At 41.0% G+C, this 26,984-nt stretch overlaps 1 protein-coding gene across 1 annotated transcript; it reads right to left on the bottom strand.

Moving 5' to 3' along the window:
* Positions 1–1,084: 1,084 nt before the first annotated feature.
* LOC131329198 (uncharacterized) lies at positions 1,085–22,044 on the bottom strand. Its single transcript, XM_058362274.1, has 13 exons — positions 21,615–22,044; positions 19,484–19,557; positions 9,915–9,998; positions 9,416–9,496; positions 8,812–8,892; positions 8,363–8,455; positions 7,763–7,942; positions 7,441–7,508; positions 7,284–7,335; positions 2,781–2,834; positions 2,601–2,693; positions 2,232–2,298; positions 1,085–1,523 (listed from the first exon to the last, which is right to left on the bottom strand). The coding sequence occupies exons 1-13, from the start codon at positions 21,754–21,756 to the stop codon at positions 1,432–1,434; spliced, it is 1,161 nt and encodes a 386-aa protein (XP_058218257.1). The 5' UTR covers positions 21,757–22,044; the 3' UTR covers positions 1,085–1,431.
* Positions 22,045–26,984: the final 4,940 nt, after the last annotated feature.

Genomic DNA, 26,984 nt, shown 5'->3' with positions numbered 1-26,984 from the left:
GGCCCGACTGCCCCCGTGATGATTCTCGCGAGCCTTTTTACCCTCATGAGTTTGTTCAGCTGCACGGGGCCCATCTTGCACCACGTCAACGCGTGGGCTCCATCTTGTGCCTTGTGGCACCAAATCTCTCTATGTGGCAGCTGCTTGCCACATGTCAATCTCACGACTTTTTCACGCATCATCATGTGAGTGGTAGGTCAAACTTCATCTGGGGTCAACGGTCATAATCTTGACCACACCTACAACTTTTATTTCCTAAGCATATGTATGTATGCCAGTATGCATAATGAGAATATCGGCTTTGGAGAGCTGTTTCTGTTTCGATGGAGATACGTTGTGCATGTTAACAAAAACTACTGCCCAATGGATAAACAGGCTCCGATAAAGGAAAAAAAAAGAAGATGCTGACTATCGGGAATTTTTTTTTGAGGATTCCAATTGCCTAACGCAAAAATAAATAAATAATAAAATGTCCTGGATTCTATTTGAGTAGTGACGCCACAGCCTGAAGTTTTGATTAGGTAAATTAATTGTACATTCTGTCGGTCGATTATTGAGAGTTCGTTTCCTATCCTCTAGTGGTACTTATGACCTAAGTGGCCAAGTCGTTGGTAGTTACATCATATCCTTGCTCAGGTATGAGCTCAAATGTAAATGGTCCTGTTTGCCACTGAACAAAGGACAAAGTTCGCCTCAGTTTTAGAGGGATACCTAAACTTAGAACTTGGATTCATATACTCTAGAAAAGGTTTGCAGTTGTGATTGTCAGGCAGCTAATTCCTGTCATTTTGACTATTTTTAAGCACATTTACGTATTGTTGTGGTTTTTTTTTTCCTGTAATAAGGAACATCACACAAATCTCACCTATCGAACTATTGTATGGGGTATCAAAGCTTCGTCCTTTGGGGTCCTACCACCACACTACAGACATCTAGTTATTTCCTCTAGCTAACTTTACAAAATGAACACTTATAAAGGAATATTTCAAAATGGAATACTAGACTCTAAAAATGGGACGGAGAGTGTACATGAGTGCACAATTACATACATAATTCGAAGATGCTACAAAACATAGCAACCTAATTTTAAGAATAGTCAAATCGACGACTCGGATGTAATCAAATTAGAAATTTCCAGCTTGTTCTCCTTTACACATTCCTCAAAATCTTACAAAGAGACATCCACGCCAATACTGGAAATACAGCTGATTGGAATTTGAAAACTGTGGTAAGTCAAAGGTATTTAAATATCAGTTAACTCCAAGTACTAGTCCTCAAATGTTGTGTCGAAAGAAGCCCGCCACCCTTCAGGGAGAGTCCATTTTAACATTCCCTGCTTCGAAATTGTTTCCTTCCAGAAGACCTTACTTATGAGAAACCCAACCCAGAATACAGTAGCAACACATGCCAAAGCCGTCTAGATTGATCTCCTCAGCTAAATTTACCAATTTCCATCTTCTTCTTGATTGCCCTTTGACCATGATATATGAAGGAATCTAATATCCCCGAAACAGTGAACACACCTGAACAAGATCACAAGGACAACTATTCATTAACATTTCATATATGGTGATCCAAACAGTGGAGCATTGTTGGTTCACTGGTACGAGAGCTGAACCAGTATCGTGATTCCCTCAGAAAGCTCAATATACGACGATGAAGGAATAACCATTCCATTCTTTCTGATTATCATTCCAGCAAACCTAACACTACCTTAAGAAATTATATCAAATATATTAGGTAGCATAGATTATCATGAGTTGTGATCTATAAGATTTGCTTCCAATTATAAATCTAGTGGGATTTGCGTAGGAAAAAGAGAACAAATTAGCCTGACAAATCCACTTCATTTTTGTTTCTAAACTCCAGAAATCCCATCTAAAGGATAAAAACAAAGCCTGGAGAAACATATTAAGAATTTCTAAGCCAACATGCATAAAGGGCTTATGTTAAAAATAAGAAAAAATGAATAAAGGTATCAGTTCTAATATGTCATACCAATTCCTGGTTCAGATTGTCATACCATGAATTTTACTAAAAATGCGAGAAAGACACTCAAACGTGCTTGAGATTTACTTGTTCAGGCATGAAGGTAATAGCAAAGACTTAATTCATGGGATTGAAGAAAATACACGCAGAATACCAAATGATTTAAGTGGAAAAAGCAGATGTCATCTGAGAGAGAGAGAGAGAGAGAGAGAGAGAGAGAGAGAGAGAGAGAGAGATGTCACCTCCAACTATAGCGCAGACACTTGTTAGGAAGTGTAAAAATGAAACGTGTTCCTCAGTGAAAGTAACCTGGACCATGAACAAAAAAGAATTAAAGAAATAACAAAGTGTGTGCAGCAAATGTTCTCTCATATCCCCCTAAGAAGAAACGATAGAGAAAAAATGAAAAGCCTGAGAGGATAAGTTTTTAAGCATCTCACATACGTAAATAAGTAACACTAAATGAAATGCGTGCTAAACAAAACAATAAGCTAAAATTCATCCTTTTGTTGAACATAATTAGTCAACTGGTATCATCCATGTTTCCAAAACTAAGAATTTTATTTATGTATAGAACCTACTTACACAACAAATCAAACAAAGGAACTCACCTTGATAGGCGAAAGATCATAAAAGAAGAAAACTCCAGGAAGGGACTGAAGTTGACCTACTTGCCCACTCCTAAAATGTTCAGTAACAGAGAACTGCAAAGAACAAATACTAGCAATCTTGTGTTATTCTACAATAACTAAAAGGGTGAAGCCAGAAATTGCATGATCAAAATATCAAACCTGATTAGATTGGATAGTGTGCCCACTAACGTCCGTGTATACAGTAGGTACCACCTGCAGAATAGATAGCTTATGCTCGTAAAAACCCACCAGGCCTATGTTAAGTGGTTAGTTACTCTCTTTCACTTCTTCATTCATATACCTTATCAAAACATACCAAAAGGCTCATTCACAGGTACAGTATGGCAGTGCATGAATCAAAGATTTTAACCTTGTTACTAAAACAACCTGGTTCAATAAGAGACGACCAACCATTTTGGGGGCCAACAAACCATTTTGACATTACGATATTTACTTAAAATAACTATTTCTCAATTTTTCGCAACACAAAGTTACAAACTTCTAGTAACATGTTATTCAACTGATAAAAATGCCAATTGTCCAATACTACCAAAACATCATTACAACCTTAAGCCCTCAAAACAAATAGTACACAGTAATCCTGCAGAACTCCAATCGGTGCCACATAAGGCCCCAAATATAACCAAGTCCCCCAACCCTTTTTTTTTTTTTGCATAAACAACTGTTACAAGCATTGTGAGTAATTTTGGAGACAGAAGATGGGACTGAGGTCATAGACTGTGGTAGGTGTTAATATTTGTTTGGTCAAGAGCAAAAGAGAGAAGAAAGTTCATCAGAGAGAATCTCAATACTCAACATATTAGAAGATTGGACACTAAGACAAGGAAAAATAAAAAATTAGAGAATCTATTATTTGGAAGTCAATCCTTAACATACTAGAAGATTGGAGATAGTCAAGGAAAATTACAGAATTTTATTTGCAAGATTAGCCCATGCACTTTTGTTTTATTTCAAACAATTTCCAAAATCTAAAATTGAAGGCCTGATCTTTTATTTTCTTTCTCTAGTTTGCCATGTGAAGCCATTACAAAGGGCAGACCCAGAGGGCAAAAAAGGGCAACTCTTTTTCATTTTCTTGGTTGGCCACGAGAATCCTGACTCAAATGAACAAACTATGGATTCCGCAATATGGAGCCATTACTAAGAGCATCTTTCAATTAAAAGATAACACATTAAATAGGGCCCAACTTAGGTGGGCGGCTAACTCGCTGCACTTCCATTACGCCAGTTAGGCAATTGCTATAGGATCCATTTATTGAGAAGGCCCCGGTGGTTATGTGCCCGTAATGATGGCTCCCTACGAAGTGGAGAGGACCATTAGTAAGGAACTCAAACAAATGTGTGATTTCCGAGTCCAATTTAAAGTTAGTTGGCCTCACACACACACACACACACACACAGGGAGCCTCACACATTTCTTAAACTACTTCAAGGTCAAACTAAAAACAGAACATGTGCCAAAATCTTTGAAATGCAAAAAAGGAACATTTGTTTTTGTTTGGCTTTCAACAGATGGTCTTGAGCGCTTATTTTCTCCTTTTTCGACAACTCAGAAACGTGAAGTTCTCTCATGTTTTTGTACTTCGACCTCATCTTGGTTTAACCAGGATAAATTTCTTTTCTAAAGAAACCTTACAAGTTTTAAATAATAAAATTAAAACCTATTTAATAAATAAGTATGTCACAGGATGTGAAGAGCATCAACAATATGATCAATCAACAAAGGTATATAGGTAAACACAAATAATAATTTTGCATCTCGAAAAACGAGAAAGTGGAGCATAGGGTTTAAAGAATCAAACAAAGATGTAAGTGCAAGAAATCATATTTAAAATATTGAAAGGTCTCAATTAGAGAAATCGCATGAGGCCCCAAAAACTGTTAGGCCACCCCCATAGACTACATCAAACCAGCACAATATCCAATGGCTTGAACACCCACTTCTAAAGTTACTGCAGGCTGTTATAACCCAATCTACCGACAGAATTCAAGAAATGATAAATTGAGAGCTCTATCACCTATTATGTCTCATTTGATTTGAACAAAGCCTGCAATCTCTTTCAGGTTTTCGAAAACATACTCAAGAATACCATTTCTACAAACCATATCCACAAATTTTCTTCGCAAATGAGCTTAGCAAAGCACTTAAATAATGCAACATGAGGTATCTACAGGAAAAACTCCTTGTTAACAAAAACTGCAAAGACAAGTTTCCACATTACTCGCTAGACTCAAAATCATTACAGCAGTATCACTCATCTACCCAAATAAGTAAACATCTAGAAAATCATTACAGCAGTATCACTCATCTACCCAAATAAGTAAACATCTAGGAATACCCAGAAATAGATTCCTTTATTGGTAATGCATTTCTTCACATAGTTTTGTTATTTTCCTTTAACAAGTGTTGAGAATATATATAGTAAAGTTGTCCCTCTCTCTAACATCTTAAGCTTTTAGATGCGTTGGTGGTTAACAATCTAATATGGTATCAAACATAGGTCTTGGGTGGCCTCATCTCACATGATTGAGTCTCCGTTGCCCGAGTCAAATCTCCTAGTCTCCTCAATTCGTACCTTCGTGTGCATCTGGACTACACGTGACTACGTGAGGGGTATATTAGACATTATCCCAAATCACTCATCTAAGCCACCCAAACTTGGTTAATATCATGGTTGTTAATCCCGTACCGTACCGGCCGGTACGTACCGGATTCGCGTAAAACCGGTAACTTATACCTCAGATACCGTTCCGGCTCTAATCTCGGATATTACCGGCGATTCTGGTCGATCTCGGACGAGATGGAGGTACCGGAGATTCCGGCCGGTACTGCGCAGAACGGACTGTGAGAAAAATCAGATTGCAGGAGAGTAGCGAGCAAGAGAGCGCGCCGATCTCGGGATCGCGATCAAACTTCAGAGTTCAGAGAGAGAAGGAGAGAGAGAGAGAGAGAGAGAGAGAGAGAGAGGACTATACCTGTGCTGTTTGCCATGGCTGGTTGGGGAGAGAGAGAGACAGAGAGTCGCAGCAGTAGGAGAAAGCTGCTGGTATTCGTAGGGAATGGAAGTTGCTAGTAAAACATGGAAACCCTACACAAAGTCCAATTACTTTTTTGTCCTACTTTTGAAAGTGTTAAAGCTTTTGGATGGGGAGAGATCGAGAGATCTAGAAGGGGTAGGGGGACAAAAGTACCCTGAAAATTTAATTGTGAATGACAAAAGTACCCTTTGTTTTAGATGTATTTTTATGTGCTTAGAGGAACTTGTTTACAGCTGGATTGCTTCAATGTAAAACAGCCAAAAACAAAAAGAGTATGGGAATTTTTTTTTGAGTCATAATTATATATAATTATTATATACTAGTTGCGGTAAATCCGAAACGGTACCCGGTACTTGACCGGTACCGGTACGTACCGTACCAGTAAAAAAACCGGTACCCTGTCCGAAACGGTATTCAGAACTTTGGTTAATATGATCTAAAGGCTACTCAACCTATAGCCAATTGGTTTTAGATTGGAACCCTCTAAGAAATCTAACAACCTTCATGCGTTGAATTTTCTCCCAGCCTTGCGAAAGCACCAAGTGTCAGGTCTAACGTTATGGTTATTTCTAGGGGTGTTAATTTAAACCAGCAAAGCAAACCAGAAAACCGGACCGAACAGGAAGTTTTTTTCGGTTTTCATATAGAACTGATCCGGTCCAGTTTGATATATTTCTAAAAATAAATTTCGGTCCAGTTTTCGGTTTTGGGGACTTTAACACCGGACCAAACCAGACCGGTTATATAATAAGCGTATAGAAAAGTGTAGGCGCGAGGATTTGAACCCAAGGCCTGGAGGCGCCTGTCTTTACCACTGAGCTGTCCATCCGTTTGTTGTATTTTGAAAGAATAAGTATATTTATTATATACATAAGTGAGATTCATATATAACAATCACAAACCCTAAACTCGTTAAAGTTGTCGACTTCTTCCAGATTTCCCTCCTCTCTCTCTCTCTCTCGATCAATCTCCATTCTCCAGCTCTCTCTCTCCCCTTCTTCTTCGACGATGGCCACGGCGATGGCGATGGCGATGGCGATAGCGGCAGCTACTGTGATACCGTGAGTCTCTCTCTCTCTCTCTCCCCCTTCTTCTCTTTCTTTTTCCCATCCATCTATGATCTATCTGTTGATTTTGGTTTTGTTTGAAACCCCCAAACTCAGATCTGAGATAAAGCTGGATTGTCACCACCGACTGTTGATGCTGACGAGATGTGTTTTCTCCTCTCTGTCTTGAAACCAGAAAACTGGAAAAAACAGACCAGAACCGCTCGAACCGATTAAAACCGGACCAGTTGTATTTCAACCGGTTCCGGTTTACAAATTCTCCAATACAACCGGTTCTCTAAACCAAATATCCGGTTCAGTCCCAAAAATAGCCCAAAACCGGACTGAACCGGACCGGTATCACCCCAAGTTATTTCCACATGACCATTAAGAATTTACTTATTCCATGGCCTATTTCCTTTCTGAGAAACCAAGAAAAGAAAACCATATACTTCGATAATTTTGAGAGAATGCTTTATTAACAGTTAGTGGAGAAAACCATGTATAGTACAACAATCTGTAGGCACTGAAAGTTATTCATGTATAAAAGACTAACCTTGACAAAATATTGGTACATTCCACTTGGTGTCTCTTGTGTCCAATGTACACTGCAAGTTGAAGCAATAGGAAATAACAAAGAAGTATCAGCAAAGGCATTATAGGAACATACCGACCAACACAGTAATGCACAAGACAAGCAGAATGATAATTACCCATCAAGAGGATTCACAACACCTGGGAAATATTCTCCGAAAGCTAATCTATTGATCTTGTGACTTATCTGTATCAGATTGATTTGATATAAGGAAAGGGCTTCTTCAATAAAACATGAGATAAAAGGAAGAAGATAAATTGTTTTACGGGTTTTTAGCACTTGTATAATACTTCTAAGTACATATACATATACCATGAGATAAAGGGAAACCAACATATTGTTTTTGGTCTTGTTAGTCTTGTATGCAGAAATATACTCTGCATATGACAACACACATTTTAAAGCAACACTACATATCCAACTGGAACTTTTTTTCTTACGTTGAAACTATCCTTCTGAAAAGCCAGCAGATCGTGCATGTGAACACCAGCATGGTCAAAACTTTTGCCTGGTGCAAAGTGGAAATTTCCGGCTACCTTATTGACTTCCAAGAACCCATATATGTTACATCCTTCACCATCTTCATCTTTAATCCTTTGTAAAAAACCCTCTCTTTTGCACTGAACATCACATGTAAAATCGGAAATAGCAACAATATAATTACGCTCAAAGCCATGATAAGAGGTTGCAAACCTTCTGTCTGGCATAATCAAGACATGATAAATACCCAGTATATTATGTCAATGGGGAGGAAGAAGAGGCATCACTTTAATAGGTAATTCAGTCTTAACCATGGGAAACAGTAAAAAGATATAACTTGTGTCAAGACTAAAATCATGGATAGACATGTTGACTTTACGCCAAGGCCATGCTAGCTTACAGAAGACAAAATAGCTTGGATTTTGTAAGAGCGTGACAATGATTAAACAACTTCAGAGTTGTACACTGCAAGCATGCCCTAAGACGGAAGGCGGACATGGGAACTTGTGTAGAATAAAACAAAAACTTTTGGCTGAAGTAACACAGAAACACTAGCAGACCTGGTCGATCAAATCTGGATTTGACACTGCCCAACCTTTCTTTCGATATGCTTCACGAACTTCTTCACAAGAATTACAACATTCATCATCTGACTGCAACATAGCAAGAAAGTGGGAAGCTACATAAGCAACAGAAAAAAGAAACCTCTTCCCTCAATGGACTGAAGTTGCACTGCATCATAGCAAAGTGATTATAAAAACCAGATCAACAAAAACAAATAGATAAATTTTCTATTTTTGTACTTAATACCCGTGTCTGTATCAATGTTTTTCTTAAAATTTATAAGAGAATCCTCCATGAAAGGTGTTTCTTCCACACTAAACTATTATGAAAATCTGCTGAAATATGACAAAGTTAACAATCCATAAGCTTTTAAGCACATTCTTATATACTCTATAGTAGAGATTTAGCAAAACATCAATGCACAAGGCCACAGAAAAGCATATACCGCTTCAGCACCGAAGCATGATCCACAGTATGTTTCATTTTGTTCAAGCCTCCCACCATGTTTTTGTAAGGGCTTTTCAATCTGTTTCATTGACAAGAATGTCAGCATTCATACAAGGGAAAGGGGGAAAGAAACAGTTCAAAAAGAAGAATAGCTCGCCGAGGTGAAAAAGGGAGAGGATTCATTATGGAACATGCCACTGTGGATAGATTTTAGAGCCAACCTGTTTCATAAAACAGCTACAACAACAAAAAAAAAAGGTCGGCCTGAAGATTTAGTCTCAATCAAAAGGAGCCACCTTCTGCCAGAACCTCTTATGAGTTACAAAAATGCCATTCAGTACCACTTAGGCCTTGTTTGGTTACCTTGCTTATTTGCTTATTGGCTTATTAAGCAAATACTACTCGAGCAAGTTCACAGTTGGGCCACAAATCCCTAAAAGATGTGAAATACAAGCACATTTGACAGAAAACAGGAGGGGCAATGGTCAATTCTCATTCCTTCCCACACTTTAAATTAAGCCCGAAATAAAATAAAGTAAAAAAACACAATATCACAGATACATAAACAACGGGTAGATTCCAAAAACTATTTTACTACTGACCTTTGGAGCGCCAATACCTTCTTGCCTTGTTTCAATTACATTACCATGGGAATCAATTCTTTTCTTGATGATGTCATGTTTCTGCAAGCAAACAAAAAAGTAAACATCACTGCAAGGGCAAAAGTGTTCAACGTATTTTTCATGCTACTACTGAGGTGGAAATTCCACCTGGGTTTTATTGGAGATTTTCAGAATTCATCTTAGTCTGACCGTGCCTCCACAATTCATTAGTTTTGCATTCTATACGTAAAATTGCTAACTTTCACAGTAGCAAAGTATGAAAGGTATTGGCACCAGTAATGAAGTTTGTAACATTTCCAGGTCAAGACAAGAAAAACTTATTCTGTGCATCTTCAATGCAAAACAGGTCATGTTGCCACCAAGGTGAAAATGTTGATGGCTGGGAGCAAGTAAATTATGGCCTCAAAAAGGAGAGTTGCATGATAACATTAACGAATTTCCATGTATATCATAAAAAAAATCTGTTTACACTACATACAACGTCAAGATGTCGCTCGCCGCTAATATCCATTGCATCAAGGCTGAGTATGGAACATGGAAGAGCAGGAAAAGTGACATCAAACTGCACTTTCAAAAAGACGAGGAGAAATGTATCATGAAGTCAATTAATACGGAGTAAAAGTATCAATGAGATAAAATTTAAAGGGACAATTAAGGTGAATTAAATAGCCGAGCATACTTTCGAATGCAAAAACAACTTCAGGAATCTACAGGTTGGATGTATGTTAGTATGTTACATTGAGACCTTTGCTCTTTTCTCCTCTCAAAAAAATTCTCTGGAGAGAAATTTTTTGCTACTTCGCCATTCGTGTTTTTTTTTCTTTTTGTCTTTAGTGATTTTTTAATCATTTTTTTTTTACTTTTCTGATGTATATAGCGTACATCTATTCAAAAAGTTAAAAAGTTTGTTAAAAAGTAAAAAAAAGAAGAAAAGATTAAAGACAAAAAAATACGCAAACATGCACAAAATCTCAAAACTGACATCCAAATAACATTTATATTGACTCTCCAGTATACAGCACCATACCCATGTCAAACACGGCATGACACCAACAGGATATGTTTCAGACAAGACAAACAATGCGTGGACAAGGAAAATTCCAGCAATAGGGATGATGGTCAAGCAAAGGAGCGAAGGAAGAGGAAAAAGGACAAGCTGTAAATGAGCTCAGCCGAACAAACAAAGTAAAAGGTAGGCCATTTAACTTTTATAGCCATAAAACTTAACCATAGCCATAAAACTTAACCAATTGTCCATCTACACCATACTGATATTTACATAAAATGTGCCAATTGGGAACTCTATCTGAGCACAAAAAACCTAATATTTGATAAATCTCTATGTGCACCATTATCTACAACTGATGTCATATTTCTAAGAATTTCAGCAAGATAAGACAATGGAAGGGACTGCCTTGATCAACTTATTAACGTGCTGCCAACTAGCTCTTTACAAGGTGCTATATAATCTCCCTATCTGACAAGTCCCACAATCAGGATGCTACTGCTCATCTTGGTCTTCCCATATGCCACCTGATGGTCTTCCACCTGTAGGAGGCAAGTGGGAAGATTTTGGGAGGCCCCCTACATTCTCATATACAACGCTATGGTATACTATTGTACGAATAAAAGGTATTTCATGCTATTTTACATATCGTACTCACACATCAACCATACAAAAGAAAAAGAACACCTTACACTGCAGTTTTTTTTTTAAAACTAGAATCGAATTTTGTAACAAACTCATAAGCGAACTTTATTTGTAAAAGTAGACAATTCAACCTCCCAAGCCCAAAGCCCATACCTCGAATGAAGTATTATGAGAAGCAGACCATCAGATAATGATAAAGACTTCTCTATTACTTCATTACTCTGGTCAAAGGAATTTTGTCAGAAATCTTTAAAGCAGCAGAATACGAAGAAAAAAGTGAGAGATGGCAGATATGAAGCATTAATGCTCCCAGGCATCACCGTATGCGTGTCTCGACACTTTGGGGACATGCCAGGTGGCTGTCCATTAAAATATAATATTTTTTGGAGGGGAACACGCTGGGGGACATGGCAGGGTGATTTATATAATTTTTAAAAGCTTTTCCGGGATAAAAATTTTATAACTTCAAAAGTATTAGGACAAAAGCATAATATAGAGCATATGTCTATGTGTGTAAGCATACACCGTCAGTAGTTATTATATACGATAGGAGTCTGGAGACCTAACCTAAATATTTAGTGGTTATAATCACCTTGCTTGGATTGACATTTTGGGAGTAACTTTTAACTCTCGGCACAGTTTTCAATAAATTTTTCTCTCTATCTCTCTCCACTCATTACCACTCCAACTCTCAAAAATAACTTTCTAAAATCTAAACCAAACAAAGTGAATATGTTAAGTTAGGGTTCACTTTGTTATGTATTTGTTACTTAGGGGTATATTTGTACTTTTACTCTTGTCCATATAAATACAAAGTGTGAGAGAGAGAAACCTAATTTGGGTTCTCCTTTTTCCCCACGGTTTACATGGTATCAGAGCTCACGATCAAACATGTTCACTACTCTGCCTTGTCGTTCAATCAACAACAGGCCTTTACCGATGCCGTTTGACCCTCCGACCTACCTTCGTTTACTTTCTTCTGGCTTCTGCCAAACCTATCCGGACCTTGAGACCACCATACGAACCTCCGACGACCAGCGCGACCTTCACCCAGTGTCCGGTGACCAGCGTGACCCTCTGACGACCTCCGTGGTTGCAGATTCTTGCTGTTTCATGGCCTATTTGTGGTTTCCTGGCCCTATCAACCTCTGGCGACCACTGTTTGCTCTCGGAAAGGACTGGGTCAGATCTGTTTGTTCTCGTTTGGACTGGGTAAGCTTCGTTTACACTTGCTTGGAACTAGGTCAGGATATTCAAGGTGTTTCGGGACCCCATCTCCTTTATTCTACACAGTTTGTCATCATCTGAGGTATTTTCTGCAGTTTCGGGGTATTGTCTGGCAGTTGGTTATCTCTTTTACTTGCGGCATTTTCGTAGTCTTTTGCTACCTTTATGTTGATGTGTCGGAAGATCCCAAAAATGCTTCCGCAGGTACAAAGAATGAGTTGAGTCGTGTTGGGACTCTGGATAACTCTTCTCTGGATATTTGCCACATTAAGTTGGATGGCTCCAACTATTTGCTTTAGTCTTGCATCTTTACTTTGGCTATCACTGTCCCTGGCTTGTTGAACTTCATCACAGGCTCTGTTCAAAAACCAACAGCTCCTGGACCTGAGACATGGACTTGGCAGAATGCTTCAGCCATGTCTTGGCTATTTAACTCTATGATTCCTACCATTTGCCATACCTTTTTGCTTCTGGACACACCTTATACGATTTAGTTTGCTGTAGCCCAAACGTATTCCCAGAAAGGTAATGATGCTCAGGCTTTTGAGTTGAGGAAGAAACTCCGCAAATTGGATCAACACAACCGATCTCTCGCTAAGTATTATGCTGAATTGAATAGAGTGTGGCAAGAACTTGATTATTATCAAGGGTTTCAAGCTGTTTGTATTGTCGATACAACTACTTTCCAACAGATGGTTGACAAGGAGAGCATATATGAATTTTTTGCTGGCCTTGATGTGGAATATGACCCGATTCGTGTGCAAGTGTTGGGCCATATTCCTTTTCCATATCTAAGAGAGGCCTATGCATGTGTTCAACAGGAGGAGAGTAGACGGAGTGCGATGGTCCATCCTCCAATTCCGGATCGCTCTGCCTTGATCGCCATTCCCACTCCACGAGATGGTAAGTCTACCCAGGGTCAGCTTGGTAATAAAAGTAGCTCTGTTGATAAAGAACTGCTTCGGTGTGACTATTGCAACAAAACCAAGCATACGAGGGAATTTTGTTGGAAGTTACACGGTCGTTCCTCTCGTGGACGAGGAAGTAGTCAAGGTGGTGGTCCTGTGCATTCTCTAGTGTTCTAAATGGCGGCCGCCGGCGCTCGGTGGCAGCTCGGTGCCATGATTTCACCTTCGGCGGCTCGTTCGGCGGATAGGGAGATTTGGCGGATCTTGGCGGTCGACTTGGCGGAGCTTGGCAGAACTTGGCGGCTAAGGTAGATTTGGCGGAGCTAGGCGGCTGTCTTGGCGGGCTTGATTGCCTTAAAAATATATTTTGGAAAAAAAAATGCCGAATCACTCGTCAGCGCCTATGCGGCAGCCAAGGTGGCCTAGGCACTTAGTGGAGGGTCGCCGCCCGACTAGCGCCGAGCGCCATTTAGAACACTGACATTCTCATGCACATGTTTTAGAGTCTACTGTTGACATGTTGCCTAACCCTAGTGGTGCTCGTTTGCAAGCTTCCGTGTCTAATACTTCCCAAAGTGGTGGTACTCTTTCTCAGGGGGTGTTACAAACTCTCAGGCGCCTAATGGCTAGGCTTGATACCCCATCTTCCACAGCTTCTACTTCCACTACATCCTCGTACTTTGCTCACACAGGTATCCCAGCTAGTGCATCTATTGCTTCCTCCTCTCTTCCTTAGATAATAGATTCTGGTGTCACAGATTATATGACAGGTTGTTCATCCTTTTTTGACTCCTACTCTACGTGTGTTCTAGTGAGGATAAGGTTAGAGTAGCTGATGGTTCCCTATCTGCTATTTTGGGGAAAAGGTTCCATTCGTTATTCTCCAACCATTTTTCTTTTGTCCGTTCTCCATGTTCCAAATTTTTCTACTAACTTTCTCTCTGTTAGTAGTCTTACCCATTCCTTGAAATGCTCCGTGACTTTTTTCCCTACTCATTGTGTCTTTCAGGAGCTGGATGCGGAGAGAATGATTGGCAATGCAAAGAAGCTATGGTAAAGGAGATGACAACTTTGAAAAAGAATGGCACCTTGGAATTAGTGTCTCCTCCAGAGGGAAAGAAATCAGTGGGTTGTAAATGATAGTAAAACATAAAGCAGATGGAACGGTTGAGTTCTAACTCCTTTTCTAAGACCAACGGAGCATCAAGATTATCAGAAACAAGAGGGGATGGTTCATTACCAGATGAGTCAGCTGAAGAATCAATTGAAATTGAAGCTGCAGTAGGCGATAGTGATTCGCAAGGTGGCATCGCAAAGGCAAGCTGTCCCTTTTTCCGTCGAGAAAACTTCTGCAAGTTAGGCAAGCTATGCAGGTACAGCCTATTATCATCAACATCTCGGCCACTCATGTCATGTTCTGCTCTTTCTTCAGATACAGGTTCTTCCCCAAAATTTTCCTTCTCCCCCTCACCATAACAAGGTATTGGAAAGTAAGACCATGACTCCTGATTATGGGATGTCAACATCTCTTCAGATACAGGTTCTTCCCCAGAGTTTTCCTTCTCCCCCTCACCATAACAAGGTATTGGGAAGTAAGACCATGACTCCTGATTATGGGATGTCAACATCTCTTCCTGCATATTCTCCCCTTGAAGAGATGTAGTGGAGAGAGGGTACAAAGAAGTTGTTTCCCAAAAGGTGACATCCATAGAAACAAAATGTTTATGGGAGTAAGGGTCATAGCATTTATATCCCTTCTGAGTAGGGGAATAGCCAAGGAAAACGCATTTACAAGCCTTGGGATCTAACACGCCACTAGGATGTTTAGGAGCATGGACAAAACACACACAACCAAAAACTTTGGGTGGAAGGGAAGAGATGTGTGGAGTGCCAACACAAGTTGTTTGAAAAAGAATGCCATACTCACTAAGATATGCCCGAAACTGCCCATTAAGGTACTCGGTCCCATTAAAAAGGATTTTAATGTTGGTGTCAAATTGAGTACGAACCACTGATGAAAAGATTTAAAGCATGAAAAATTTTCATTTTTGGACCGAAGTAAATACACCCAAGGGACACGAGAATAACAATCAATAAAAGTGTCAAACCATCGATAACCAGAAATAGAAGTAACCAGGGAAAGACCCCAAACATCAGAATAGATAACCGTAATAGGGGAATCACTTCTTTGATTAACAAGAGCATAAAAAGAGCGTTTCTGTTTAGCTAGCTCACAAGCTTCACAAAAAAATTGACTCCTACTACATTGCTTAGTTAAAGTAGGGAAAAGTTTTTCTAAAATCCCAAAAGATGGGTAACCCAATCTACGATGTCACTAATGCAATAAAAGAAGAGCTGAACTCGTATCTGCTTCAAGAGCTTGACCCAATGACATAGGTGTAAGAGATGGATGAGGTGCAGACTCCAAAAAGTATAGACAATGGAAAGAAGCTATGGTAGAGGAGATGACAACTTTGAAAAAGAATGGCACCTGGGAATTAATGTCTCCTCCGGAGGGAAAGAAATCAGTGGGTTGTAAATGGGTGTTCACAGTAAAACATAAAGCAGATGGAACGGTTGAGAGATACAAGGCAAGACTTATTGCCAAGGGCTTTACTCAGACATACGGTATCGACTATGAGAAAACCTTTGCTCCGGTAGCAAAGATGAACTTTATTTGGACTTTGCTCTCTTGTGCTGCTATTTTGAATTGGCCTTTTCAACAATTTGATGTAAAAAATGCATTTCTTCATGGTGACTTAGAAGAAGAAGTGTACATGGATATACCACTAGGTTCTTCCTTTGTTACTGAAGGGAAGGTATGTAAATTGAGAAAGGCACTCTATGGATTAAAGCAGTCACCTAGAGCTTGGTTTGACAGATTTCTCAAAGCTATGTTGAGATTTGGATACAGGCAGAGTCATGCAGATCATATTATGTTCATCAAGGGAGGTAATGATAAGATTGCTATTCTTATTTTCTATGTGGATGACATAATCATGACAGGCAACGATGTTGATGAAATACTCAGTCTTAAAGCTCGTCTTGCTCAAGAGTTCGAGATTAAAGACTTGGGATCTTTGCGATACTTTCTTGGGATAGGGGTGGCCTGATCTGATAAAGGCATTTTTATCTCCCAAAGGAAGTATATTCTCGATCTTTTGGAAGAAACATGTATGTTGGGATGCAAACTTGCAGACTCTCCCATTGAAGCTAATCATCATCTTAGTGGAGATGTTGGAGAGCATACAGATAAGGAGAGATATCAGAGACTTGTGGGCCGTTTGATATACTTATCTCATACTAGACTAGATATTACATATGCCATTAGAGTTGTCAGTCAATTTATGCATAAGCCACGTATAGTGCACCTAGATGCCCTAGATGCAGTTTACCGTATTTTGAGATATCTCAAATCGGCTCCAGGTAAAGGAATTTTATTCTCCAATCATGGTCACCTGAGGTTGGAAACCTTTACTGATGCAGACTAGGTTGGTTTAGTGGATGATAGACACTCTACTTCTGGCTACTGCACCTTTTTTGGTGGAAATTTGGTTACTTGGTGAAATACCAAGCAGTTAGTGGTAGCTAGATCAAGTGCAGAAGCTGAATATAGGGCTATGGCTCGTGGCGTGTGTAAGCTTTTATGGCTCCAAACCTTATTGAAGGATTTGGGGATCTCTGATGGTGGTCCTATGAAGCTCTATTGTGATAACAAAGCAGCTATAAATATAGCTCATAATCCTATGCAACATGATAGAATGAAGCATATCGAGATTGATCGGCATTTCATAAAGGAGAAGCTGAGTAAGGGTTTGATATGTATGCCGTTTGTAAGGTATGAGGACCAGCTAGCTATATTTAAGAAGGGGCTTAGTAGTAAGATCTTTCACCCCATTATGTTCAAGTTGGGCTTGATAGATATCTTTGCACCAACTTGAGGGGGAGTGTTAAGTTAGGGTTCACTTTGTTATGTATTTGTTACTTAGGGGTATATTTGTACTTTCACTCTTGTCCATATAAATACAAAGTGTGAGAGAGAAACCTAATTTGGGTTCTCCTTTTCCCCCAAAGTTTACATAATACATGTTTGTAAAACTAAACAAATCATATTAAATAAAATTGCCCTGCTCCCCGCCGTGTCTGTATCCCATTTTTTGAGAATTGTTTGTCTCGTGTCCGTATCCGTATCCGTATCCATACTACATAGGATGAAGGGTAATTTGCTTACCCCTGTCTCTATAAAAATTGCTATCTATTCTTTCTACCTTGAGTTACTGGAAACGTTCAACTTGCAAACCATGGAGGACCACCACGTTATGACCATAAGAAGGAATGCAAAGGGGTGCAATCTAAGATTGTCAAGGTTGTGGTTGCCAACAACAGGTGCTCGTCGTCATGGATTCCACAAGGGAGTACATGTGGATGGACTAAGGAGGAAAAGAAGTGGGAGAGGGAGATTGGAGAAATTTGTATGGATTTCGGAGAACATGGAGAAATAGGTGTTTCTGAGTGGATGGCTAGAGAGTAAAAGACAGCAATAACAAAAATACGAAGTAAGATTCAAAAATCTCGAAAATAATAAATCTACACATACAGGGATGGGAGTTCATAGATTTTTGTTAAGCCTTTACTAATTGCTAAATGGCAAAGGATACTTAATGGACGAATCTCAAAAAATTTAAAACATAAATATTTACTTTATACATGACCTTTCCCCATACTCGTGTCCAATTTTTAACAGAACCCAAATTTCCTAACTAAGAAGCATAGACACGCCTTCGGTCCTCATATCAGTATCGCAGATGTGTTGGACACATACACATTTGGACAAGTTCCCGACGCGTGAAAATATGTGTCCGAGTATTTAATTGTTTTTCTTTTTGGAGTCGGACACGTTTTGTACCAGACACGCATGGGACCTTTTGGGTCGTCATATAATTTTGAAAAATTGAAACGAGGTAAAAAATGTAATATTTGAAATCTGGCAAAATTAAAATCAAGTAACATAAGGATGAAAACACAGTCTGCTATTCTCATTTTTTTATTAGATTTTTTTTAATCTTTATTTGCAAAAGATAATACCCTTATATAATATATGAATTACGTATATATTTATGTATAAATATTTATTCATTAATGTACTTAATGTAACCCCAACGGGTCCGTGTCCTAATTGTTGGAAAAAATCAAGTTTTGGCATATAATTGGAAAAAATCAAGTTAGATGGTGAGGCGAGGCGCATTGAATGAAGGACAGACAAGGCGCGCACTTATCTCAAATTTGATCACAGCCCTTGGATCAAAGACTAGGTTAAACATCTAACCGTTTAGTCAATCCTTTCTCTCTTTCGAACTACAGCAAATGAATCTACTATGCTCTGTCTCTATAGACATATGAAAGGAAAAGCTTTTTCTTTTAATGTCTTCTCTCTTCAGAAACAATAGATTTTTTTTTGATGTTTTTTCTTATGTCTATCAGGCTATTAGCTATTCCAGCTTTCCAAGTATTGGATGCTTGTCTTTTGTTAATTTTGACCTTTGAGTTCTGCTCTAGAGTCTAGTCTATGCGAGAGTCATTGACTATTTGGTATTTGGTGGACGTTTGTATGTATCTTTTGGATGATATGCTTTCTAAAATTAATTGGCTTAGTGTTTATATTATTTAAAGTATTGGAGTATGCTATTTTTCCTATTTTTTCACATATGTGCACTTCGCTTCAAAAAGGTGCACGCTTCACCTTGCGCCTCTCGTCTAGGCACCAACAGGACTTTGCAACTTGGTGCTCCTCTCGCCTTTAACAACTATGCGTCCGCGTAGCTGGGTCGTGTCGTGTCCTTGCCAGTGTCCATATCCGTGATTCTCAGTATCCAATAAATCAAGCCTATTATTAAGTTAGATGCTAGACATGTGTTGAGTCTAACAACTGTAACCAAGTCTGGGTAACAATGGTTTGAACACAATTTCGGCGGTGATAATGTCACCAATATATTCTGCCATTCATCATATAAAAATATGATCAATTATAGTACAGAGAAAGATACCAACAATAATATCGCAAATTAAGAATTTAGAATTATTTGAGCCGGGATAACTCCAAAATCCATGAAAGATTAAAACGATCTCCAACAAACTTTATACAAGAACATGACAGAAAAAGCAAAAAGCCACCACCTTTCCAAAAAAAAGAAAAGAAAAGAAAAGCAAAAGCCACCACTTGACATATGGTGTTCAAACTATCTATGTAAAATAGAAGCATACATTGATGCGTAGGGTTTCTCCTCTTGAGGTATCTACTACTAGCTTCGTCTCAGTCACAGCATGAAGATATAAACCTGCAAAGAAGCAGAAATACACAGATGCGCACTAGGTGTAAATTGTGATAAGCAAAAGAAGCTTGCACTGTTGCAATCTAGATACAATGAGAAAAACTAATATAAAGGCAACCATAAAGACGAAGTAACATGTACGTGGACGTTAGCATTATAGGTGCATTGCTAATTTTATGGCTGATTCCTTAACACCATAGACAACATAAAGTATAAGAAGTCGGTGATACATTTCGACTGTAAATGTTATTCCCAAGCACTTAAATAGAGGACAAGAGTTTGAGATGATTGGTAATGAGGTGTAATTGGGATTGGGATTAGTAATGAGGTGGGATTATTGATGAGGATATGGATCCTTCTTCCATGTTTGTTTTGCATAGGATTAGACTATTTGCATAGAGGAGAGTTGAGTTATTACCCTGGTTTCCAACTTTATCTTTACCCTCAAATGGGGAAACATAATCCAAGGACCCCAGGAAGTCCATCTCCAACTGTTTGGTTTTTTTTTTTTTAAAAAAAAAAAAACGCATTAAGCATTGTATGGTTAAAAAATTCAAAAAAAAAATAAAATCAGATTTTGGTTCAGTAAATAAAAATGAATAAAAAAAACAAAAACAAACACACCTCTCAAAAATGAACCAGCTCTTGGTTCAGAAGTTTTCGGTGATGTTCGTTACGTATGGTGCCAAAAACAGTAAATGGGGATTGATAATCTTTCACATAGCTAGGGGGCATGTTCTGTCAATAATTGAAAGAAACATGGGAATTTGTGTCTTTCCATAGTCAACCCCATGGGGTGGAATTGATAGTAACACAACCCCCTTGGGATGGCGAATCAGGCTGTGAATGGGTATTGATAATCCCATTGGACAACTAATCCTCCTCCACAAAGGCCAAAGACAACATGATATTAGGGGCTCCACCACCTTCATAATCCAATCCCACCATCCAAACTTCCTTTCAAACAGGCCATTAGAACCAATCCTCAGATATAAGGAGAAAATTGCCTTGCACAATCTTTGTTGCTTAAATAAGGATACTCCACGATTGAACTTCCATAGATTTTTTTGGTCACTAGCTGATCACTTCCCTTATCCCACTGCATTATAGTAACCACTTCAAATACTAATCTTTAGCAGAAAAATGAAATCCTTTGGCACCACAATCTCACCCAACCTAGAAAACCACATGTCTAAATGTAATGAAATACTATTAAAAGACAAACTAAAAGTCCCAAATTCATCGAAAACAATCTAGTCATGCAGCATTGAAGTGAAGAATAGTTGAAGGTTGGCTCTACTAGCCAACGGGCCAACACGTATCAACACGGAGGACCTATGTACATCAATATTGTGTTGGACATGGGGTGTGGGTATGAATAGCCAAAATCCATAAAACACATAGAACCCTGTAATACTTTTATGCATTTTATTGTGGTTTGTTCAACACTATCCCTCATCACATCAGATGGTTAACAATAGATACTCTCAGACATCTTCATTAAATACAAAAAACAAGGTAAACATTCACTATTTGGGCTTCTCCACTCTTTACCACATTTGGACTTGAATTTATGTGAAAACATCAAATTCATTCCTCCCTCCTTTGCTCAGACTGCTATCTGATGGGTTCTACTCAAATCTAGGGACACAATTTCCTTCACTGAAAATTTAGGAAGCTAGCTTTCAAAACTACAGTTCTGCCATTATTCAGACACATTCACCCCAATTTCTGCTTAAATTTAGATTTGAACATTCCTTCAAATCAAATGACAATTGTACCCGACATTTTACTCGAGTAAAGCATCGAGATGGCCTTACAATGTCATGAATCAGTTCTAGCAGTTCTCCAATACAGGTACAAATACAAATTCAGATCCACAGAGTACAAAATGAACATACAATACAATAAAATGTTAGTACAACTTGGGGAAACATCAAATAAACACCAATGAACAGAAATCCACAAACTTTAAAAACACAGATACAACCCATCTGAAATAAGCATAAAGAAAATAAATCATATGTAACAAACATATAACAGGGATGTGAGAGAAGACCGACTGAGTTCAGAGATGAAGAGGAGGAGCATGACAATGGAGGAGGCGAGGGTGATGACGCCGCCGGGGAGGGTTCTGCTGTAGAAATCCTCATTGATCTTAGGGTACGCGTCCAAGCTCCGAATCTTGCCCATTATATTGTCCATCTCCGCGGCCTCAGTTTTGCTCTTCAATTATCAATCTATCTATCTAATAACCTATGCAATTCCTTCAAACCCAAACGAGAACAAAACTTGGAAAAGATGAAGAATTACACAGCTTCAAACACCTCGTTAAATTGCAAGGGATCCGACGTAAATAATTACTACTATTAATTAACGAGGCGCTCAAGAGAGTGAGAGACCAATCGAGATCCTCTCTCTCTCTCTCTCTCTATCTCTAAAACGTATTATTATGAGAGATTTATTTTTAATCCGTATACTTGTATTTATTTTTAATCCGTATACTTGTATTTTTCTATGGGAAAATCACCGGAAAGTGGAGAAGACAGGTCAGTTTGCCAATACATGGTATGCGGTTTTGAAATCACCAATTTCATGGCATGAGAGAAACTATTCACCAAGACATGGTAAGGGTATGTTGATTTACTATTCTACCCCTACATATATATGTAACATTCAAGCCCTAAACCTAACCCACCATTTCTAAGTTTACTTTCTGTCTCTACCAGGTATTCCCCCGCCCCCCCCCCCCCCCCCCCCCCCCCCCCCCTTCGGTTCTCTCTCTCTCTCTCTCAACCCCTTTCAACATCTCTTTCCCCCCCCCCCCCCCCGCCTCCCCCCCCCTTCGGTTCTCTCTCTCTCTCTCAACCCCTCTCAACATCTCTCTTTGGCTTTTTAAAAATGGGATACCCTCCATCTCTGGTGGGCTTCCATATACTTCCTCCTTTGATTTGTCTCTAGCTTTTCATCACCTGTCATCATCATCATCACCATGAAACACCACCACCGCCCATGGGAGGTATTACCACCACACCACCAGCACCTATACCACCACTGATCGGCCACCATTGGGCCCTCAAAGCGTCACAAACACACACACAACTCTGTTTTGGGGCTAATTATTTGACCTCTGTAATTGCCATTTTTTTCGTAACTCGATTAGGTCCGTGCCGATTTACATTGCTCTCTAATGTTGGGGGCCTTGAAAATGGAGATGTAGAAAAAGGTGTGTTTGGAAGAGAGGGAGAAAGGTGGGTTTCGGAGAGAGAGATTGATGATTATAGTTTCTTTCTTCTCTGATATTGGCTTGAGGAGAGATAGAGCATCAAAAGGGGAGAGTGGGTGTAAAGGTAGAATGGTCTGAAACTTATATTATACCATGTATTGGTCAATATTGTTGGAGATGTCATGTATTGGAGATTTCAAAACCACACCCCATCAAAGTGGGAATTAATCCCACTGAGCACCGCCTGCCCATCATTTCATTTCCCCTCTCTATTTCACATAGGAATAGAATCTACGGGAAAACATATGAAATTAAACTGGGAAATGATTTTGTTGGCAAAATCAGCAACCATTTTAAACTTTGCTGAATAATGGCGTCTCGCCTCCTTTTCTTCCGCAGTCGAATCTACAGTATACAGAATTGTTTCGGCTTTGACTTCTACTTTCTTTGTAATATATATCTCTTTTGGCCGTTGCATTTTATTATCATCCTAATGAGGACTCTTTTTTATTAGATTCCCGATGAAGACCCATGCGTTTTGTTCTTCAGTTTTGCTATGTGTTTGCATGAGAAAATTATTGGTCCAATAAAAAAAGAACAAGTGGCCATTTACATCAATGAATGGAGTATGTAAGGAATGAATGCACTAGATCTCATGTTTAAAGGGACGACTTCGTTCTAAACTAATTCAATGTCGTTTTGATAGACAATTGAAGGGAATAACAGTTATTGCCAGATATCACTTAGAAAATGAAAGAGAGAAGTAACTATATGCGGAGGCTTCGGTAATGACCTCGGTAATCTAACCGGACCACCATTAACCGAGGCCTCATATCAGCACGGGCTTGTGTATATCCTTCTGTTTACTCGGTTGGTATCGAGTCTCCTGTTTATGCTTCGGTTAAATACCGAAGTAGGTATTCCGTTAAAGCCTCTTGGAAGAATGTTGCATAGCAAGAGGGGACCAAGAGTGACACGTGGCGGAAGGAATCATCTAAGCCAGGTCTGGCCATGTGCTTCGTAACCGTCTTCTCCGGTGCGTCATCTATGACGTCACCCGAGGCGGTTACCTAAGCGTGACCTCCACGCACTAGCTTGGAGCCCAAGTTAACCTAGGTCTATAAATACAAAGGGATACTCATCTTTGAGAGGTATGCCATCTTTCCCTAACCCTAAACCTAAAAGCATCTCTCCTTACATCTAACTTGATCGTCGGAGGGTCACTAGGCTATTCTAGCCTTAGTGACTTGTTGCAGGGTCAGCGGCGGAGGAACGGAGCAGCGGAAGAGAAGTACTAGTTCAGGCCAAGGTCCCTCCTCCTAAATCGAACCCCTACAATTGGCGACTCTGTTGGGGATCTAGCCACCCTTTTCAACTTTCACCTCTCCCTTTCTGCTCCGTTCAATGTCCAAAATCAAACATGGTTGAGATCGACGAAGCCCATCACGGTGGTGCCGCCCACGGGCTCGGTTCCCTCGTGGACCATAGCCTGGCTTCCGGCGGGGCAACCGCCCTTGGAAAGACCCACATATCCATCGGAGTTGGCGCCGGAGCGTCAGCTCCAGACGCAGGCCCATCCTCCGAGCTCCACTCTTACATCCGCCATCTCGAGCGAAAAATCGACGACCTCATGACGGTCATGGACCGCGACAGACACGTCCGAGACGAGTTGGCGGAGATCAAGCACCTCCTCATCTCCCCATCTCATTCCTCCGGGAGCCGCGGCAGAAGGACAAACCGTCACACCCCCCCCCACGCAGTCATGAAGCCGGTCACCTGCTAGAGCACAGACCCCACCCCTCAATCAAGGATCGTCTCGAGTCACTAAGGGCGGCGGACGCTCGAGCCCCAAAAGACGCATCGCACAGGGACCGTTCCCGCTCCCCTGTGCAACTTCGAAGGAGGCCATCGGCCTTTGATAGGCTCGGTGGTGGGAGCGTCTCTGCCACCTCCACCCACTCGGTCCTAGTGGGCAGGACAGGTCGGGAATCTACCCCTAGCCTCACAAGGGCAGCCAGGGGGGATGATGCCCTTGTCGAGATCCAGACTCGGGGATACCGCGAGCGCCTGAAGGGCCCCCGACCTAGAAGTCCCATCGTCTTGCACCCCGGCGGCGCACACAGCAGGAGCCCGATCACCGAGCGCCTCGAGCCCTCTGCTTGGGACAGCTACCGCCATCACCGCCAAGAGCGTTTTTCCAGAAGATCGGTTAGTATTGTTCCAAAGAGAAAGGAACATGAACGATTGGACAAACTTGTCCCCAAGAAGCGTACAGCGACTGAGTGTCCAGACAGCCCCGACCGTTCGATCCGACCTCATCGCGACGCGCGGCTTACACAACTCACGACCTCTCCCTTCACAAGAGAGATCGACTCGGTTACCCCCCCCAAGGGATTCTCCCAACCCAAGTTTGCCAAATACGACGGTAAGACCGAGGCGTACACTCATCTGGTTCAGTATAAAACTGTCATGTCTTTGTTTCTTCGGAATGAACCCTCGGACGACGCCTTCCTGTGCAAAGTGTTTCTTGCAAGCCTCGGCAACCTGGGCCTCACCTGGTTCAATCAACTCCCAGCTCAGTCAATCTCCTTGTTCGATTCCCTCTGTGATGCCTTCATGGCCCAGTTCGTAACGAGCAACAAGCATGAGAAGGAGATCGACTCCCTCCTAGCCCTCCGCAAGAGGAACGACGAAATGCTTCGGCAGTACGCCGGCCGTTATTGGGAGTTATTTAACAAGATAGAGGGTTGCGACGGCGTCATCTTTGCCCGAGGATTCAAGCTCGGTCTCACCTCCCAGGACGAGCAAGTCTACGACGACCTCGCTCGCCATAAGCCAAACTCCATGAAGGACCTTATGACTCAAATTGAGGGCTGGTGTTAGCTCATCGAATCCAAGGCAGAGAGAGGCATTGGGAAGCCCACGAGTTCGAAGACGTTAAGCACCTCGGTGTCCGTACCGGCCCCCGCAACTGTCCAAACACCGAAGAAACAGATCAACACCATCAAGCAGTCGCCGAGGAGGGGACCAAAGCCAAGTGACTTCAACGCTGAGAAAACCGTCTTCACCATTCCCATCTACCGGATCATCGACCAAGTAAAGGACCAGCCCTTTTTCTCCTTCCCAAATCAAAAGCTAGGAACTAAGAATGGGAAAATCAAGAATCCCATCGTCCGATGCAGTTACCACAGCGAACAAGGTCACTTCACCACAGCTTGCAAGCCCTTCAAAGCCTACTTGGAGCAGCTTGTCGCGGGAGGCCACCTCGGCAACTTCATCGATCACGAAAAGACGACGGCTCGGGCGCAACGGACCGAAACAAATACGGAGGTAGAGGTCCAGACAATCCACGTCATACACGGTCCATTGAACCCAGAGGCCGCTCGTGTCATCCGAGCCGAGTTGAATGAAGCCTCCTCCTCCAAGCAGGTCATGTTAGTCGGCTCCGAACCAAAGCGCCCTAGAACCGATGACGGTTCCAAATGGACGATAACGTTTACCGAGAAGGATCTCGACCGCGTCCAGCTTCCCCACAACGACGCCCTCGTGGTCACGCTACGCATCGAAAATTTCAATGTCCATCGCGTCCTCGTAGACCAGGGTAGCTCGGCCGAAGTCATGTATTACTCTCTTTTCAAGGATCTGAAGATTCCCGAGACCGATGTCTGTCCCTCCGAAGTTCCCCTTATCGGCTTCAACGGAGCTCCTGTCTGGCCCATCGGTATGATCACTCTTCCTGTCCGTGCCGGCTCGGTAACTCTTGAAATGGAATTTGTGGTAGTCGACGTCCCTGGCCCTTACAACGCCATTGTCGGTCGAACCTGGCTGCATAAACTTAAAGCGATTGCCTCCACTTATCACTAAGTGGTACGTTTCATTGGCACTCACGGGCACCAGGAAGATTTGTACAGAGACCAGACTGCGGCCAAGCAGTGCTACGTCAACGCCGTCCGAAGCACCAAACAGACCTCCCGGGTGAATCTCATTGAAGCCCCTGAAGCCCCAATTTTGGAGGACGTCGGTAGATCCCCCGACGACAAAACCGTTGAAGACATGGCCACCATCCCAATCACCGAGGACGGCTCTCGCTTCTTCCTTGTCAATTCCTCACTTAGTGATACTGATCGGAATGAGACGGTAGCTTTTTTCAACCGAAACATTGAAGTGTTCGCTTGGACCCCCTATGAGATGCCCGAGCTCGACCCCT

This window comes from Rhododendron vialii, chromosome 6a, assembly GCF_030253575.1.
Source record: "Rhododendron vialii isolate Sample 1 chromosome 6a, ASM3025357v1".
Lineage (NCBI taxonomy): Eukaryota > Viridiplantae > Streptophyta > Magnoliopsida > Ericales > Ericaceae > Rhododendron > Rhododendron vialii.
This window is presented reverse-complemented; position numbering and strand designations above follow the sequence as displayed.